The sequence below is a fragment of the Dasypus novemcinctus genome, chromosome 30, assembly GCF_030445035.2.
Source record: "Dasypus novemcinctus isolate mDasNov1 chromosome 30, mDasNov1.1.hap2, whole genome shotgun sequence".
Lineage (NCBI taxonomy): Eukaryota > Metazoa > Chordata > Mammalia > Cingulata > Dasypodidae > Dasypus > Dasypus novemcinctus.
This window is the reverse complement of record NC_080702.1, coordinates 8071143-8087627: the sequence shown is the minus strand read 5'-3', so window position 1 is coordinate 8087627 and position 16485 is coordinate 8071143. Positions and strand designations below refer to the sequence as shown.

At 50.1% G+C, this 16485-nt stretch overlaps 1 protein-coding gene across 1 annotated transcript; it reads right to left on the bottom strand.

The window, feature by feature from the left end:
* Positions 1 to 3169: 3169 nt before the first annotated feature.
* On the bottom strand, positions 3170 to 15892 carry LOC131276653 (cilia- and flagella-associated protein 90-like). Its single transcript, XM_058290183.1, has 4 exons — positions 15727 to 15892; positions 9962 to 9972; positions 6499 to 6615; positions 3170 to 3349 (listed from the first exon to the last, which is right to left on the bottom strand). The coding sequence occupies exons 1-4, from the start codon at positions 15890 to 15892 to the stop codon at positions 3170 to 3172; spliced, it is 474 nt and encodes a 157-aa protein (XP_058146166.1).
* Between the last annotated feature and the right edge of the window lie 593 nt (positions 15893 to 16485).

Here is a 16485-nt window from a genome sequence, read left to right as displayed (position 1 = left end):
TCCCATTTTGGTTTACATTATGGCTTATATTTTAGACTGTACAATTTTCTAAACATTATGATTTACATTTTAGCCTATAGACTTTTATACATTTTTGGTGTAATTTAAAATGTCCTATATTCATCATTGCACCATCTTGTGAAACACTTCCATTGCCCCCAGTCACCCTGCCTCCATCCATTCTTTTCCTCTCTCCCTCTCCCCTCAGGTCCCACAGTTACAATCAATCTTCATTGCTTGAAGGACCAGATTCACAGATACTTGCAACAATGCTGAGGGCTTGACATGCTAGAATGTCCTTTCCCATTGGGAGCCACCAATTCTCTCAAGAGACACAATTTCCTCTATTTCAGAACATCAGGTCTCCCTAAAGCTCTTTGTGCTCCAGGCAAATGAAAACACTTCTGTGAGCTAAAAATGCAAATCAGAAGCCTTAGAGTTCATTTCTGTCAGGCCAGTGAACAGTGACATCCATAGGTGAGTAAGAATACCCATCCTCAAGGTTCTCCTAAACCCTTAAGGCTTGTAGGAAGTCTTCTTTCATTAAAAGCACTTTAGAGGAAGCAGATGTGGCTCAAGCAGTTGGGCACCCACCTACCACTTGGGAGGTCCTGGGTTTGGTTCCCAGTGCCTCCTAAAGAAGACAAACAAGACAGTGAGCTGCCATGAAGGGCTAGCATGGCAAGCTGATACAACAAGATAACACAATGAGACAACAAGGAAACACTACAAGAGATACAATATGTCTCGAGACAGATGTGGCTCAAGTGGTTGGACACCTTCTTCCCATATAGGAGGTCCCGTGTTCCATTCCCAGTGCCTCCTAAAAAAAAAAAAAAAGATGAGCAGACACAGAGAGCAGACAGTGAGTACAAACAATGAAAGGGTGAGAAATAAATAAATAAATAATAAAATCTTCTGAAAAACACACACACCTTAGGTTCACACCCTTTAAAATAAAATTTCAGTATTTCAAAGCATCTGTTTAGAAATGACTAGGCTTTGTCTTGAATCCTCTATGTTATTCTTTTTCCAAACTCAATGTGCAATTCATAAAGGCAATAACCACTCCACTTCCCTTTCTCTAGATATGTCTAAAAATAGAAAAAGCATCATTGACTAATGGTGGTAATTTGATAAAGTGAAACAAATTATTTTAATCTAAGAATATGTTTCTGTTTGGTGTGACTTTAATGGGCTTATTTATTACCTTTAAGTCGAAAACATCTCATCTACAAAAATACATTTAATTTCCCTAGCTGCCTAACAAATGCAAGATCTTTTGAAATCTTGCCCAATTCAAACCCTGCTTATTAAAAGTGAGCACTAAAAGGTTAATGGCCTAATTTAAAGTAAATGAAAATAACTTAAGTTTGAAGTTAATTTATTGCAGTCACTTTCAGATGAAGGCATTTCCTATAGATGCTTTGCTTTTCTTGGTAATCGAGACTGAAGAAAGAGTAATTTATAAAAATGTCTATAACCCAAACTTTATATATTTTCTTATTGTATTACCAATATGATGTAATGGATCCAAAGGCACTCTGAATAAAATATTGATAATTGTTTGAAAAAATAAAAGGCACCTATAGTGAAAAAGCTGGTTTCAAATGAATAAAGAAATATTTAGAAGTCACTCAACCTTGAAATGACCAGTAATTCAATGTCACAGGTCCTTTGAGAATGACCTGGGATTCAAAACAATAAAACCAATGATGGGGGAACAGAGAGGAAATCAATTAAATCACCTCCCCCTCAACTGCTAAACTGGAGAATTTAATCACAATAGATGAGGGATTATCTCTTTCAAGGGATCACTCCATTAAAATATAGATGGTATCTCAACACTTGAACCATTTTTCAAATTCTCTCCAAAGTAAACATTTCCAAATGAGGTTAAAAGTGACTGCTTCGAAAACCACCCAAAGTTGATGGTCATCACCACATTTGCTGAGTGGGGTGGTGAGCTGGAGGGCCACCTGTAATACGACCAACTCCAGGAGCTCACCGAGCCCCCCACAGACTTGGTGACGGGAGCTGAGTCACATCTCCCAAGGCATGTTCAAGTCCTGGTCCCCGGTTCTGTGGGTGGGAGTTATTTGGAAGGATCTCAAAGATCTAATTAAGATGAGACCAGATCGAGGCAGGATGGCCTTCTTCCTAGAGGTCTGGAGCCCACAAGGAGAGGATCTGGACAGATGCACCCCTGTGCAGAAGTGGAGACCACAGGAGACAGAGAGCCATGTGATGAGCAGAGGCTGAGCTGTCAGCAAGACACCCTGCTGCAGGACAGCATGGCTGCCAGTCCCTTGATTTGATGTCTAGCCTCCAAACCCTGAGACAATGAATTCCTGCTGCCTGTGATATGTGTCATGGCAGACCAGCCAGACACAGACACAGACAAGGTTAGGATCCCCCGCTGTAAAAGTGGGGGAATGTAGACTCCAGTAGATGACATGACTTGCACTAGACCTTGGAGCTAGAAAATAAAGGAGCCAGAATTTCACTCAATCCTGGTGAATGCCAAGGTCCATGCTTTCCCCATGACCTCAGCTGCTTTTCACTTGTGAAGTGGCAGCAGAAAATGCTGGACACCAGGACCATCCATCCTTCCTAGGGATCTTTGTCCTCAAGTGAACAAAATTCCATTATTTGCAGTTCAGACCATTGGGGAGAAAGTGCATTGCAGTATCTGGAGTTCAAGTGTGCCAAAATGTAACTTTCCTTATATTTCCTCTTGAGGAAAGTAAAAGGCAAAGGTTGTTTTGTGTACACTAGAGATAATATCAGGCAGTAGTGGCTTCTGTGACAATTATGAAAATAACTCCACTCCCTCCCAAAATACAAATGCAGAGCCCATGAACAAAAAGCCCAGTCACTTAAGGTGGGGGGAAAGGTTTAATGTCATGGAGGTGCCCGCAGTGAATGAGGCACCAGCATCACTTCATCTGAAATAGTCTCATGTAAAAGCCAGCCTGCCAGATGCCCCCACATCTTAAAGGCCCTGACGGAGGCCCCTTAGGGAAGCTGCTCGATGTTCCTCGTCCCCACCGAAAGACTTGACGGGGGCATCGCTGCAGTTCCTAGGTGTCAGCACAATGGGGATGTAAGGCCCCAGGCTCCCCTCTCTGTGGAAGGGGCCCCTGGGCCTTTGGGGCCTGGGGCAACCTCAGGCTGGAGAAATGTGCCCAAAGCCAGGGGCCTTGATGCTGGGAATGTCGTTCTTCCTGTGGAAGTCAGCCCTCACGTGGCTGGCATGGCCATGGTCGCAGTTCAGTGGCTCGACAGGCTGGTGGATGCGCTTCCCGTAGGTGGAAGACGTCAGCACCTCAACAGGCTGTTCGTGCTCCTGTGGGAAATCATGGAGACGCTCCTGTCAGCAGGGGTCTGCCGCAGCAGGTGCTTGAATCCCACCAAGGGGTGCCAGGTGGGCATGCACCCGCACCCCGCCATGGTGCACCAGGTGGGCGCCTGCACACCTGCACCCTGCCACATTGCCCTAGGTGGGTGCTTGCACACCTGCGCCCTGCCACATTGCCCTAGGTGGGTGCCTGCACACCTCCGCCCTGCCACATTGCCCTAGGTGGGTGCCTGCGTGCCTGCACCCTGCCTAGGTGCACCAGGTGGGTGCCTGCACACCTGCACCCTGCCACATTGCCCTAGGTGTGTGCCTGCATGCCTGCACCCTGCCACAATGCAGTAGGTGTGTGCCTGCGCACCTGCACCCACCAAGATGCACCAAGGTACACCTGCATCCCCTCCTCCCTGGTCCCTTACAGGCTACTCCAAAGCCTGAGGGTGCCTGTACCATGTGAGCCTCCGTGCCCTCTGCTCAGAACCCGCCAGTGTCCTCAGGTCCCTCCGAGGTGACGCCAAAGCTCTTGCAGTGCCTTCAGGCTCTACGGCCTGGGCCCTGCTTCCCTCTGACCACACCTTCATGACCTCCGTCCCTCTTCCCTCTCTCCCAGCTGCCTCCTGCCCACCTTTCTTCCTGCCCTGGCCCTCTTTCTTGCCCCAAACACACAGGCCTCCTTCCAGCTTCCAGACCTTCATCTTCTCTGTTTCCTCCCCCTGGAAACGTGGCCCCTTCTCCCTTCAGTCCCCTTCCCATCAGGTCTTAGTTCAAGAGTCAGTCTTCCCAGACTCCCCCAGCTCAGCCAAAGCAGACCCCCTGCCCCCACCACCTCCCCACTCCCCCTCACTCATTTAACATTTCACCCTACACTGCTTTATTTTCTGCACACCACTGACCAATGCCTGCAATTAGGTTCACTGTGCACTTGCCTTTTATTTTTCTGTCTCATGGGAATGTAAGCCCTCAGAGGGCAGGGACTTTTGTCTTGTGGCCTTTATGCCCAGTAAGCTTATAGCAGATGATCAAAAGGTATCTGCTGACTACATGGATATAAGTAATGCCAGGCATGCTTTTCTCATGAGAGAAAAATTCAGAATGAATGAATGTGAACAAAAATGATATACCTCATAGTACCTCCAGCACTTTCTTTCACATTGAAATAAAAATTATTGTGAAAAATGACACGGTGACATTTTTAAACAGCAGCAGCAACAGGCAAAAATCCAATGATTCCCACCAGAAGCTTGTGTATTATAATTTCTGTCAAATGTATTAAATAAAAGCTGTCCACTCAGCAACTGGCCTACATTAAAAGCACTGTCCTCAGATCAGACTTTGTGAGGCTAATGCTGCAGTGTGGAAATGCAGCAGGAGGGCCTAGTGCAACAGGCAGTTAGGCCTGTTGAGACCTAATGCCAGGAAGCAATTTCCTGGGAAAGAGCAGTAAAAATCATCCTCAATAAATGGAGGTGCTCCTACTAGGTGGGTTGGGAAAGCATGGAAAGTTGCTCAGGCTACCTCAAGTTTAATAATTAGCTTTTCCCCTTTCTGGTGACAATGAAGCAGTGTGATACGTTCTGATAAAGAATACACTTTTTTGCAATGTTAAATGTGGTCTGTGCTGCATCTTATTACATAATCCTACACTCTTACAAAAGAGTGGTCAACTTTATATTAGGTATTATTTTACAGAAGTCTCCTCTGTTCCTGAAGGAGTCAGTGATAGAGAGCAGCTTTCTTGGAGTCTTGCCCGTCTTCCAATGATAGACCTTTGCCTGTAAAGAGGTGCTAGAGCCTTCACAGATGAACTTAGGTGGAGTGGCTGAAGCCTTAGCAAAAGGTCCTTATCACGGAATCCTAATGTTGGGGCAGGCAACTGATTATTCACCACATGGTCTTGCCCCTCCCTCAGCCCCAGTTTAGTAAAATACATCCTCCACTCCCCCCTAGTCCACAGCGACTCAAGCAGAAAGATCTAGAAGCAGTCCTGGGTTCCTCTTGCCCACAGCTCACACCAGGTCCATCAGCACACCAGCTAGCCAACTTCTCCCACTGGGGTTCTAGCGCCACCAGCTCTGCCTGGACTGCTCTTCCCATTTAGACTCAAGGCTGCCCTGTGGGCTACTCTGCACCTACAGCCAGAACAATGTTTTTTTCTTCTTCTTTATTTTTCTTTTAAAAGTTACATTAAAAAAAATGAGGCCCCCATATACCCCCAACCCACCCACCCCAACCCTCCCACATCAACAACCTCTTCCATCATTGGGTGGACTGGGGGAAAGTGAGACCAATGATTTTTAAAATGAATCAGCTCCAGCACTTCCTGGCTGGACACCCTCAGAGTTGCCCGCTGCTCCCAGAACAAAGCTCCTTCCTTCAGCCACTGAGTGCCCCTTGTGGCCAGGCAAGCCTCGGCCTCTGGCTTCCGGCCTCCAGCTCACCTCTCCACTGCCCCCATATGCCAAGGTGCTGTTGCACCTTGGTGCTTCCATGCAATCCCTTCCATCTGACCAGGGCACTCCCGAGCTACCCTTCATGCAGCCAGCTCCCTCATCCTTGAGTCCTCAGGTCCCATGCCAACTCCTCTGAGAAGCCCACCTGCCCTGTGCTCCTCCCCAGGTGACCTGCTGCAGTCCTTGGCCATCTCTCCCCATGAGCACTGCTGTCCTGATGCCACCCAATGTGGCTGACTACATGAAAACCCTTTTCTCAGAAATCTGAGGGGAGGCCGAGCAGGGATTTGCTCCATGCGCGGTGGTGATGCTAGCCTGGGAGGAGGAGTCCTGCTTGTGCAGGGTCATCCCTGGGAGTCCAGGGTCCCAAGAAGAACTGAGACAGCCAGAATTAAGAGATAAGCAAAGACTTATTTTACCCATGGAAAAGAATCTCTTAGTTTTGCTCTCATTTATTGCGTGATTATATAGAACCAAACAACTGAATCATAACAATTAACACACAAGGAACATGATAAGAGAGAGAAGCTGTAAGAATAGCTTAGTCATAGCTTCTGGGTACAGTGTGACTCAGGAGAGCTGCCAGATTCCCTGAGTTATGAAAAGCAAACTGAACACAATATTACAACACTTACACACATTCATATGTTAATCTGGTAATAGCTGGTGGATTTCCGGGCTTAACATGACCTCCTCGTTAATGTGAAGTCCGAGGCTTTTTGCGTGTTCTCTGTCATCTCGGTGCAATTTCTGATTATAATCTAGATTCTTCTTAAAAATGCAGTCATAGAGGGAAACAATACCTGTCTTGGAATAAAAAGAGAAAGTCATGCATTTATTTGAAGATGAGTCATCAAAACCTGATGAAACACAGATGCTAACCTGTCCCTGATGGAGCGCAGGGGCATAGAGTTTCCAGGCTGCAGCAAGTATTTGGGGGTTGGGGGGGGTCTCCCTTTAGAATGGAACTGGCTGTGGCCCAGAGCAGGGAACCGAGGTCCAGCCCAGCAAGAGCAGGTGCCCCTGGAGCCAAGGGGCCTGGAATGGGGCACAGGCCTCTTTTCTTCTCCGGTCATTTTAGCTCCCTCAATTTTTTTCCTTTTCCATTTCTTCTCCACTCCTTTTTCTTATTTGTCTTCTTTTTCTTATTTGTGCTCTGCCCCCTGCTTTTGTTTTAGGCCTGCCTAGTATCCATTCATTTATTCATTCAATCATTCACTCATTCATTCTACAAATATTTACTGAGTACTCTCTGTGTGCTATGCCAAAAATGGTGCAGGGCCCATAACTTGTCTAATAACAATAAGATCACAAACCCCTGAATGCAACAGCTGACGCTGTCCAGGGACAGCTCCCCAGCTCTCTGTCTCTGACTCCATCACTTGTGCACAAACTTAAAGTAATAAACAGTGTGCTCTGTCTCGAGGGGCGTGGGCTGTGTGCTGGTTTTCTCCTTCATGTCTTCTACTGTATTTCTTCAATTTTCTTTAGTAAGCTTGTACTGCTCTTGCAAAATTAACCATTCCTGAATCCTAGGAATGTGTAACAGAAAAGGAGTTACTTGTTACGTTGTCAGCCAAGAGTCAGCTGTGTATAGGCAAATCCCTCTGTAGAGACAAAAATAGTTTATCATGAGCTATCATACTTGGTAATTCATATATATATGCATACATAGCTCATATATATCCATATGTATATATACATATGTGTATGATAAATATAAAATATTTGTACACTCACATACATCTGTTGTCTAGAAAACAATGCTGTTAAAAGAGGTATCATCTTTTAATACCTCCGTTTTTTTCATCCCAGCTTGTTCTTAAAGGGAAAGTACATCTGCCTCATTGTCTAATAAAAGAAGAAGAAATGCACATGCTAGTTGTTCTTTAATCCTCCCCTGGTTAGCTGTGGCTCACTCTGGCTGCCTTAGATCCTCCCAGCAGTGAACTGAGACACTTGGTCTTGCTGGATTTGGGGAGTGTCAGGTCTCTAACCTAATGCCAGGTTGCCTAAGCTTGTTTTTGCATTACTTTTTTCTTCTGGATAGTAACACTAGGAAGCATTTCTACCAACTACAAGGCACAAGGTAGAAGGCAGCTGTTAGGATAATGCAGCCCAGATGCAGAGTATGTTGGAAAACCCAGTAACGCCCATCCTCACTGACTCCAGGAACTCAGACTGGGTGAACGCAGCTTCAGCTGAGCCTCTACAAACCCTTCACACACCTTCCATCCTGTGCAAGACACCTGGTCCTTCTGGGGGAGGTGTGAAGATAAGTCAGCCTGGCTGTCATCCACAGCCACCCTGCTAAGGGCAACAAGACAGTCCTTAGTACTATTTTAAAGTTCTTGAGAATTCCAGGGTGGCCATGCTAAAGGAACTTGTCACACAGCTGCTGAAATCCTGGTGTGCCTGTGCTCTGAGTCTCTTTACAGGAAGGGGAGGACAGAAAACCTACCAGCACAGGCCCAGGGCTTCTCTTCCTGTGCCACTGCAGGCCAGAATGAGCCTGCTGTACCCAAGCTTCCTCCTATCACTGCCTTCAATCTTGTCCCCTTCTGGTGTGGGCACAGGGTTCCAAGGCCCACCATGGCCTTTGCTTCTGCTGAAAGCATCACCTCCAGTATGGCTCATACACTCCTAGGTTAATGAGAAGCCCAAACCATGGCCAGTGATAAAGTTTTCAGTGTTTGATACTGTGAAAATTGGGTAGCTCTTTGGGGAAAAAATAAACTTGTATCTTTTCATTTCATAGTAGACAAAATTCTGGATGGATTTTTAAAAGTAAGTGAAAAATAACTCTAAGAACCTTCTAATCATCAAAGCAATGGGGAAAAATCACACAAAAAATATCAATCGTTTTGACTATATGTATTAGTCAATTAAAGGGGTACTGATGCAAAGTACCAGAAATCTGTTGGCATTTATAAAGGGGATTTATTTGGGGTAGAAGCTTACAGTCACAAGGTCATAAAGTGTGAGCTACTTCCCTCACCAAAGTCTGTTGCCACATGTTGGAGCAAGATGGCTGCTGGTCTCTGCGAGAGTTCAGCCTTCCTCTTCAGGCTCTGTGGTCCCTGCTTCTGGTCTCAGCTTTAGGCTGGCATAAGGTCTGTCTCTCTCCCTGGGCCTTGTTTCTTTCTGGGCTCAGCTGCTCTGTTTTCTCCACAAGGTCAGATGTAGACCATCAGGCTCGCTCTCTTCCTGGGGCCTCTGCCGTGTCTATGGAGCCATCTCTATTCCTCTGTGTTCTTCTCCTGTGTGTTCACTTCAAAGGGCTCCAACTCAAAACTCCAACTGCTTCCTTTGCCATGTCTTTTTCTTGGTGAGCCCCTGCCCACCAAAGGGGTGAAGACTCAACATCCTACTGACATGCCCATTCAAAACCCCCATCATAATTTAATAAAGTAAAAGTGAAATCTCTGAAGTTAACACAATCTAATATGCCCAGAGGAAGAGACCAGTTTGCAAACATGATCCAATATCTATTTTTGGAATTCATACACAATATCAAACTGCTGCACTACATAAAATTAATGATATTTGAATAAAATAAAATAAAACTTTAAAAAAGTGTAATACACCATGGAGAGATCTCATTATCTTTAACATATGTAACATAGGAAGCTGATGGGCTGGGTGTCATCTCTAGCTGGGAGTGTTCTGTCCTCTTGAAGGAAACTTTATAGGTAATCCTCCAGACCAGAAGGCCCTTCAGGAATCCAAGGAAGCCCAAGCACCCCACCCACTCTGCTGGGATGGTGGGAGGTCAGTTCTCCAAAGGAGGAACTTGATCTTCTGCCAGGGAATGTTCTGGAATCCAGACCCTCCCCTCTGAGTAGAGGTACTGCCCAGCCCACTTGAGGCCAGCTGGCAGGAAAGAAAGATAATTTGCTCCCTATCACTCTCACACCACCCCCACAGGCCCAGGAAATTAAGGACTTAGAAGGAAGTTGGGCTCCTGGTCAGATCTGTGGCTTGAGTCCCTCGGGACCAGCCCACAGTGGAACACATATGTGGTGAAGAACAGCTGCTGGGTCCAGCACAGAGACCTGGCCTCCAGACACCTGGTGGAGAGGTGGGAGGTACCCTCCTCCTTCACACCTGAAACCTAGTGCCAAAGTGGAGAGGGTGGCCAGCCTGACTGTGCTCTGGTGGGACCTGGTGGGACCCGGTGGGACCTGGTGGGACCAGCCCCGCCCAGCCCGGGGATGGGTCAGCCAGCAGGGGGCAGCTCTAACAGTGGGGGAACAGGGAAAGGGGAGATCCTCAGGGAAAAGGCTGGGCTTGTGCTTCCTCTGACCCTTCTGAGCTGAGCAAGCCCCTAGGGTTCTTATTCTGGGAGGAAGATCCTAAAAGGGAAGAATGGGCTCAAGAACAGAGCATGCAATCACCCTACACTGAATGTGTGAGCAAGTGGTACTTTATTTTGTTCCCTAAGCTGGAGAAACCCAGCATAATAGAGTATGATACGCAACATGACAAAAAAAGCCCATTTCTTCTCCTTCTAGTCAGGTCTAAAACACTCTTTAAAGTAAGAACGATGAGCAAGCAGCAATGCCTGCCTCCCAAGCCCTGGATTAGTTACCAGGAGCCTACCATAGCTCAGAATAGCCTTCTTTAGCACTGTCGGTGGATGTTATCAAAATCTTAGACAGGTTTTTTCTGTGGGGATTTTGCATATTTTGAACTTTTGCAGAACAAAAATGAATTCTTCTATGACAAAAAAATAAAGAAAATAATTTCATCACCAGCCAGCCTCAGTTAGTAACATGACCATCTGTTTCCAACAACTAACCAAACTGAAAAATCTGCTTTTCCTTCATTTTTTTCATCAATTTTTCTTTTCTCTTTTTTTCTTCCACTACTTTATGGGTTGAAGCAGAATGTTAATAAAGCTGATCTAGATTTAGATGCTCTCACAAAACAGAGCTTCTGGGTTTATTGGTATTTTGCTATTACAATTTCTCAAGGGATTTCCTATTTCACACATGATGCTGCTTTTATTTTATTTTTTTTTAAATTTTTTTATTTTTTATTGACTTTGTAATAATATTACATTAAAAATATATATGTGAGGTCCCATTCAACCCCACCCCCCCACCCCCCCTCTCCCCCCCCCCCCCAACAACACTCGTTCCCATCATCATGACACATCCATTGGATTTGGTAAGTACATCTTTGGGCACCTCTGCACCTCATATACATTGGTTCACATCATGGCCCATACTCTCCTCTATTCCATCAAGTGGGCCCTGTGAGGATTTACAATGTCCGGTGATTACCTCTGAAGCACCATCCAGGGCAGCTCCATGTCCCAAAGATGCCTCCACCTCTCATCTCTTCCTGCCTTTCCCCATACCCTTTGTCCATTATGTCCACTTTTCCCAATCCAATGCCACCTCTTCTATGTGGACATTGGATTGGTTGTGTCCATTGCACCTCTATGTCAAGAGGAGGGTCAGATTCCACCTGGATTGATGCTGCTTTTAAAACACAGAGCAAAACGAACCCCATTTACCTTTCTCTCCTGATGTCCCTCTGGCCCTTTGTGTTTTGAGTATTGTTGAATTCAGTGTTTCCTGATACTGGTTTAGCCCTTGCTGTCTACCATCAGTTTTCCCTTAGGAAATAACTGAGGTGTGAACAAAGTAGAGGGCAGCGCAGAAAGAGGGCTGCTGAGGTCTGTGGGGCTGGGGGTGGGAAATGGACGTGACTGCGGAGGAGACTTCGCTCCTTGGGGTGGAGCTGTGGCTGAGAAAGGGCACTTGGCAGGAGAAGCATGGGCTTTCCAACAGTGGGAAGGGGAGCCAGAGACCCAACCCAGAGGGCTCTTCAGGGTCCGCTGAGTGGTAGAAGGCACCAAGAGCCCATTCTCCTCCACTCCTGGCCACCCAGAGGAGTAACCATCCCTGCTCCTCTGCTAGGTGCTTCCATGTGACCGAGGAGTTATGTGCAACCCTTCAGTCAGAAGCATGAAAGCGCTCATGGCCAGGGGCTCCCGAGGCTTCACACTGAAAGGACAGCAGGCTGAGCAGTGGCCCTCCCGCCACTGGGCTGCTGAGACTGGATGGAGTAGAGCTTCCCTGCCACACACACACACACACACACACACACACACACACACACACACACACACACACACCTTGGCATGGGAACTCTATCTTTACATTAAGCCACTGTCTCAGTTTGCCTGGGCTGCTATGCCTCCACGTTGAAGCTTCTATCATGTGCATCTCCTACAGTGACCAGATCAGGGAGGAAAGGCTTTGGGCCTCTGGGCACTGACCATCACTAGCCAAAGCCAATAACAGTAATGAGCTCCACTGACCCAGGGCTCACTGTGGCCCACTGTATGCACACTAATTACATTCATTCTCATAAGTGCTCTGTGAGGTTGGTTCCATTTGATCTGTCCTAGAACAGCAAAGTGAGATGGAGAGGCTGTGACTCGTGAAGCCGTCACAGCTAGTCAACATGGAGCTGACACTTCCACCCAGGACTCCTCAGCCCAGGCTGCTAACCACCACTGACTACTGTTAACTGTGCTCCTTGGAAATGACTTAGGAAGTAATTTGCTCAGCTTTGGTAGGGCCTGAAATTACCTGCAGTGAATTTCAGGGCAGTTCAGTCCTTCAGCAAACCTGTCCTACAGAACTCACTCTCTTTATGTCCATGATCCCAAGGTCAGGGGAACTGCTCCTGGAGCCCTGGAGCTGATCAGATACCAGTGCCCATAATCCAATAACGTGGCATGAACAGTGGTAGCTCACCCATGAAATGGACTTTGAAATGCCTTTTGCTGTTCTTTGTGCTTTTAAGGCTCTTTTCTTTAGATTTTAATTAATATTTATTTTGGTGGCATCATTTCCTTTTGTCATACCCAAAGCCTCAGGACTTGAATTTGCCTGTGACCCCCGCTAATCAAGTCTGCCCTGAAATGCTTTAAACACGTAAAATCCCATTTGAATGAATGTGTTCTAAAGACACTTCCCTTTTCCAGGAGGCAGTAAGGCATTTGAGCAGGAGTCGGGGACTTTCTCTGTGGAGGGCCAGGTGGGAACTCTCCTGCCCCGTGGGCTCTGTCACGTACAATCACTCAGCCCCAACATCCTAGACTGGATGATGGGGAAATGAATGGGTGTGGCTGTGTTCTTAAAAAACTTTATCAAAACAGGCAGGGGGCCAGATTTGGCCCACAGGCCTTAGTGTGCCGGCCCTGTCCTATAAAGTGGCGTGCTTATGGCTCCTTCCTGATTTCTCTCCAAGAGACAGAGCCCGGGTCACTTCCTACCTCGGGGCCCCTCTCTGGCCCTTGTTCAGTCAGCCTTGGAAGGTGGGGCCACTTATCAGACCGCCAAATTCAGGAAGGAGAAACTGAGTCTTCAGGCTCACTCTGCCCTTCTCCATCTTGGGCCTGGCCCACAGGGGGCAGGGGTTCTGCTCTGCTTTTCTACCACATTTGAGCTTCAGAAGCTGCAAATCCCACTGTGCAGCCCTCAGCGGTACCTTACATCAGTGACACCCCACTGAGGAGCAGTCTACAGTCCACCTTAGGGTGCTATGGAAAGGGACTCCTCAAAGGTACAAACGGTGTAGTGTGAGCTGTCTTTGTTATTCCAAAAATCCAGGTGAATTTTATATTCTCTCAATAAAGTGGCATAGAACAACTTCATACACCAACATCCTGGCTTTTTGGCTATTATCTCACAAAGGCCATCAACTCACTGGCAGTATCATAGGTGCTGTATACTTAAAATGTAAAGCCCACTTAATAAATGAAACTATTTACAGCTGTTTAAAAGCTATTGCTCACAGGGAAAAAAAAACATAAGAGGTGTGTGTTGCAGAAGGTTGGGACCCCTTCCGTTCCACCCCACTCCTGTTTTAATGGCCAGCAGAGACAGGTATGGTGTCAAGAGACCTTCCTTCCTCCCTCCCTCCAGTCCTTCCACATGCTCAAAGCCAGACAGTGGGGGCCTCAGATTCAAGAGATGACTCGGGGGCAGGCTGAGGGCCACGTCGCTTCTACTGGAAACTCTGCTTCTGTGTGTGAAGTGAAGCTCGTGAGCGTCAGAGGCCTCCCACCAGTACTCCAGCGAGGGCTGACCTGAACTGGGAACTTACCTGCGCACCACTGATCATGGGCTGCTAGGAGAGGAAGGAGGCATTTTGCGGGGTTATTTTCTACACCATTAACTGCCTTTCCAAGTGGATCTGTATTTTGTGCTATGGGTTGAACTGTGTCCCCCAAAAAGATACCTTGAAGTCCTAATCCTGGGTACCTGGGAACTTTTTGCAAAAGCATTATTGTGAACGGAATCATTTAAATTGAATGAGGCTGACTGCAGTGGGTGGGCCCTTAGTCCAGCACAGCTGGTGTCTTTAGAAGGGGGGTGTGGGCACAGGCAGACAAGAGGGGAGGGCGCCATGGGAAGAGAGACAGAGCAGGCCACAGGGCCACTAAGGAGGCCCTGAAACCCACGGCTTGTTGGCCAAGCGCCAGGAGCAGAGCAGCCAGGATGGACCCACCAGCACCGGCCCACTCACTTGTGGCTTCAGCCTGCAGGGCTGAGAGCCCGGTTTCTGGTGTTTTTAGCCACCCAGTTGTGGCACTTGTGACAGCAGTCTGAAGAGTGAGGCACCCCTATTCTGGCCATCCCATCCCACCAGGAGGGCTGAGGGATAGCCCAGGTGCCCAGCTGTCCGCCAGGCTTAGGGACCCCAACCAAGGCTCTTATCTAATCAGATTCCCGGGGACGCCCTGGGGACTACAGAAACAATGTTGAAAAGAAAGGAATGGGTGACCTGGACAACTCTCAACACGCTTCTCTTTCTCCCTTCCGCCCTCTCTTGGGGGCTTTGGCTGCTCAGACCCGCCCGAGCTCTTCCCACCACGCACACCTTCCCAGAGCCGCGGCGCCAGATGGTGCAGACCTAATCCTGGTTCTCCTTGGTGGGTGGGAAGGCGGCCCGAGGGTCCCCGGGACCCAGGACCCGAGGGTCCCCGGGACCCAGGCCCCGCCATCGGCCTGGCTTCTTCCTCACGGCCTGGGGACCACCGCACAGACCGCTCAGGGGGCCGCGCCCACACGCTGCACAGCCTCGGCGCGCCCTTTCTAGACTGTGCACCCCCGGGTAGCCGCGAGGCCCCTCCAGCTCCGGAGGGTGGGTGTCACTGTGTCTCGCAGTACTAGAAGCTCTGCTTCTCCGGGGTCCAGGCGCCCTTCCCACCGACTCCGCCGAGGAGCCCCTGGCCCCTCCACCCCGGGCGCCCCATCGAGTCCTCCTCCCCAGGGAGCAGTCCCTTCTTCCCCCCCCCACCCACTCGACCTTCCCGGTAGCCCTTTCCCAGTGTCCTGTCCTGCTCCCACCCCCAGAAGCATCCCCCAGGCTGCCCGGGCCCCGCCCCCACGCCCTGCCGGGTCCCCAGACCCCTTCCACGCAGTGCAGCTGGATCTCCAGTCCCCGTTCTGGGTGGCACAGCCCCCCCCCCCCCCCAACACTCCCGGCTGTGAAGCCCGCCGCAGACCCACCCCAGTCCCTAAACTTCTCCCCCACCCACCCCGCTTGAGCCCCGCCCCAGCCCCGCCCCCAGCCTCTAACCTCTCCCCCCTTGCAGCCCCGCCCCAGCCCCAGCCCTGCCCCGCCCCAGCCCCTGGCCTCTATCCCTTCTTGCAGCCCCGCCCCGAGCCCCTAACCTCTCTCCCCGCTTGCAGCCCGCCCCGGCCACGCCCCTACCCCGCCCCCAGTCCCTAACCTCGCCCCTCGCTTGCAGCCCCGCCCCCGTCCCGTCCCCAACGTCTCCCCTCGCTTGAAGCCCCGCCCCAGCCTCACCCCCAGCCCCTAGCCTCGCCCCTCGCCTGCGGCCCCGCTCCTCCCCCGGCGCCGCCCCCGCGCCTCACCCGGGCTGGCGGGAGTAGTGGCTGTGCTCCTTGGGGTTCGAGCGCCGCGGTGGGACGTAGCTGAAGGAGGACAGCGCCGAGATGGGCAGCGGCCGGGGCTTGCCCCGCAGCGTGGCGGCGGTGATCTTCTCCTCGTCCTCCAGGCCGCCCTCTTCCAGCTTCTCGGCCGAGGTCATGTCGTCCCGCCCGGCCAGGGAACTCGAACGAGTCCTCCTGCCCGGCTGCCCCGCGCCCGCGTTCGGCGCTTGCCGGGGAACCGGGGCCTCGCATTACAAAACTGGGCGGAGGGAGCAGGGCCGGGAACCAGGGCGGGGGGTGCAGGGCGTGGGGAGCAGGGCGGAGGGCGCAGGGCAGGGGGCGCGCAGTGCAGGGGGCGCAGGGCGCGGGGAGCAGGGCGGAGGGCGCAGGGCGGGGGCGCAGGGCGGCCGGAGCAGCCGGACTCGGGATGGGGCCGCACCCTCCTGTCTCCCTTCGGGTCCCTGGAGCGCCCACTTGGGACGCGAGGAGCCCCATCTGCTGGGCAGGTGCAGCCCTCCCCCCCCCGCGCACCCCCGCCTGCTTGCCCTTGCCCTTGCCCTCGGGGAGGGGCCCAAGCAGGGAAGTACAGGCCGCCCGCGCGGGGCCTCTGAAACCCTCCAGGAGCCACGGACCAGCAGTGGAAGACGCAGGTGGAATTCACCGCCACCGCGTATTAACCCAGCGTGTCCGCAGCAGCGTCGGTCAACATGCAGCGAGCCGTGTTTCAGGGCCTCAGTCACCCCCGGTGCGG